The 2,338-nt window shown below is 65.4% G+C and overlaps 1 protein-coding gene across 1 annotated transcript; it reads left to right on the forward strand.

Moving 5' to 3' along the window:
• Nucleotides 1–483: 483 nt before the first annotated feature.
• On the forward strand, nucleotides 484–1,296 carry PERCC1 (proline and glutamate rich with coiled coil 1). Its single transcript, XM_063101071.1, has one exon. The coding sequence runs from the start codon at nucleotides 484–486 to the stop codon at nucleotides 1,294–1,296; it is 813 nt and encodes a 270-aa protein (XP_062957141.1).
• Nucleotides 1,297–2,338: the final 1,042 nt, after the last annotated feature.

The following is a 2,338-nucleotide window of genomic DNA, read 5'->3' on the forward strand; positions in this document are numbered from 1 at the left end:
CTCGTACCCTGGCCCCTGGACAGGCTCCCTTCCCACCTCCCCTGCTTCTCTGGGCAGCCCCCAGACTGGGCAGGGCCGAGTTCCCTGAGATTCCTCTCTCCCCTCTGCTCCCCCGGCCCCAGAATGACCAGATTCCAGCAGCACCAACCTGTCTCCTCCACCCTCCCTGTGCCCACTGACCACCCCTATGAGACAGGACTTGGCTGCTCCTGGCCAGTGACCAGTCACCTCCTCTCCCCTGGCCAGCCACGCCCTTGTGCCAATGGTGCCCACCCTCCTCCCCACATCTCACCCACACTGGCCTCAGTGGCCCAACCACCCCCCCCTTCCAGGGCTGGGGGCTCCAGGGGAGGGGAGGAGCCCAGGTAGCCTTCCTGGGGGCTGCGAGTCCAGCTAGTCGTGCAGTGGCCTGACCATAGACCTGCACCTCTGCCTCCATCCCCAGCCAGAGTCTGCCACCCCAGAGGCCCTGAACAGTTGGAGATGGCTGCGGGTGTGATCCAGCCCCTATGTGACTTGCGGCTGTCCCTGCCGTCCCACAAGCCCTCCCTGCCCTCAGACCCGGAGCCCCCAGAAACTTCCGAGGAAGAGGCGGAGGAGGAGGACCACAACGAGGGGCTGGAGGGTAAGGGGCCAGTGGGCTGCAGCCCAGCCCCCCAGAGCTCAGGCTGGGCTCAGGCCGCCCCAGAAGCAGGCCCTCAGGGTCCCAGCAGCCCTGAGATGCCGCTGCAGCTGCTGCGGTTCTCTGAGCTCATCAGCAGCGACATACAGCGGTATTTTGGCCACAAGGACAAGGAGCTGGACCCAGGTGCGGGCAATGTCTACGCTGACGACTACCCGGCCAGCAGCTCTGCCAGAGAGCTCCACTACGCGGACCTGGCGCAGCTGGCCCAGGGAGGGCCCCCAGAGGATGATGAGGCTGCCAAGCCCAGAGTCCGCTCCCCCGGGGGGCCTGAGGGACAGGCGCACAGACCGGGCCTCGGCGGGGCCAGTGTGCAGCCACTGGGCCCCCTGGCTGAACTCTTTGATTTCGGGCTGCGGCAGTACTCGGGGTCCCGGGCGTCAGCCAGCCGCAGACTGAGGCTAGAGCGCAAATATGGCCACATCACCCCCATGACCCAGCGGAGTCTGCCCCCCTCCTTCTGGAAGGAGCCGGTACCCAGCCCCCTGGGCCTGCTCCGCCCTGGCACGCCAGACTTCAGCGACCTGCTGGCCAGCTGGTCAGCCGAGGCGGGCCCCGAGCTGCCAGGCGGAGCGGCCCAGGTCCTGGAGGGGGCACAGCTGGTAGAGGCCTAGTGGGTGGGTGAGGTCAGAAGGAAGCGGGGGAAGAGAGAGCCACCCTTCATAAGGCTGTCCCTCCTGGTCTCCTGGGAAGAACCCCCAGGGCCTTCTGTCCTGTGTGGCCACTGGCAGTACAAACCCCACAAAGGTACGTGGCTCTCAGTTCGGGTGGGGACTTCTTGGGCCCCAGAAAAGGATCTAGGCTCATCCTGAGGCCTGGAACTGTTGCCGCCAGAGGCTACTAGGACTAGGAATGGGGCAAGAGTGGTGGGCACAGGGGGTGCCCAGACCCAGCCACCCTGGCCCTTGGCCTCAGTAGAGCCCCTACTGGGCATGGAGGCCTCTGAGTCTGCCCACGGAGGGGAGGACGGGGCAGGACGTGCAGCTCCTCTGAGGCCATGGGCTCAGGGGTGGTGGGCTGTGGGCTACATGTTGTGCCTCCCAAGCACAGCTTTCCCCACTGCCTGCCCATCTGGCGGGGCCCCTAGAGTGGACTGTCCCAGGATGTGCGGCCCCTCCTCACAGCCCTACAGCAGGTGGCAGGCCCGACCCAGCACGATGAACCAAGGGATTTCTTGAAGAGGCAGGAAGAGGGGCACTGCATGGCTGTGTGAGCAAACATGGGCTGTTTACCCCAGATGAGTGATGAAGACCACTTCCTCCACTGGCATTGTGGGCAAGAAGGGTTGGCTGGGGTTTCCCCAAATCCTCCTCACATCCCCAGGCAGGGGCAGCTCATGGTGGGTCCTGGCGAGTGCAGGCCTGGGTGCCTTGGTTTAGTGTCCATTGAGCCCTTCCTCCCAGGGAGCGTGGGTGGGGGGCCTGGCAGAGTCAGTGGGGCCCCTAGAGTTGCTGTGGAAATTGATAGGGCTGGGGCTGGGCCGGGCTTGGGCAGGACAGGAAGATTCTGGGGGTCGAGGGACTCAGCTCCTTGGGGCCCCAGATGCTTTTTGGTCTTGGTCACTCCCACTGCCCAGGGCCTCTCAACCACCCACATCAGCCCCACAGGCCCTGGGGAGAACATCGCCCACCCAGCAGGCATCAGGGACTCTGGCTC

This window comes from Cynocephalus volans, chromosome 6, assembly GCF_027409185.1.
Source record: "Cynocephalus volans isolate mCynVol1 chromosome 6, mCynVol1.pri, whole genome shotgun sequence".
Taxonomy (NCBI): Eukaryota; Metazoa; Chordata; class Mammalia; order Dermoptera; family Cynocephalidae; genus Cynocephalus; species Cynocephalus volans.

Bases quoted from the DNA above. Each gene is read 5' to 3' on its own strand.
- PERCC1 (XM_063101071.1), top strand. From the start codon at position 484: ATGGCTGCGGGTGTGATCCAGCCCCTATGTGACTTGCGGCTGTCCCTG.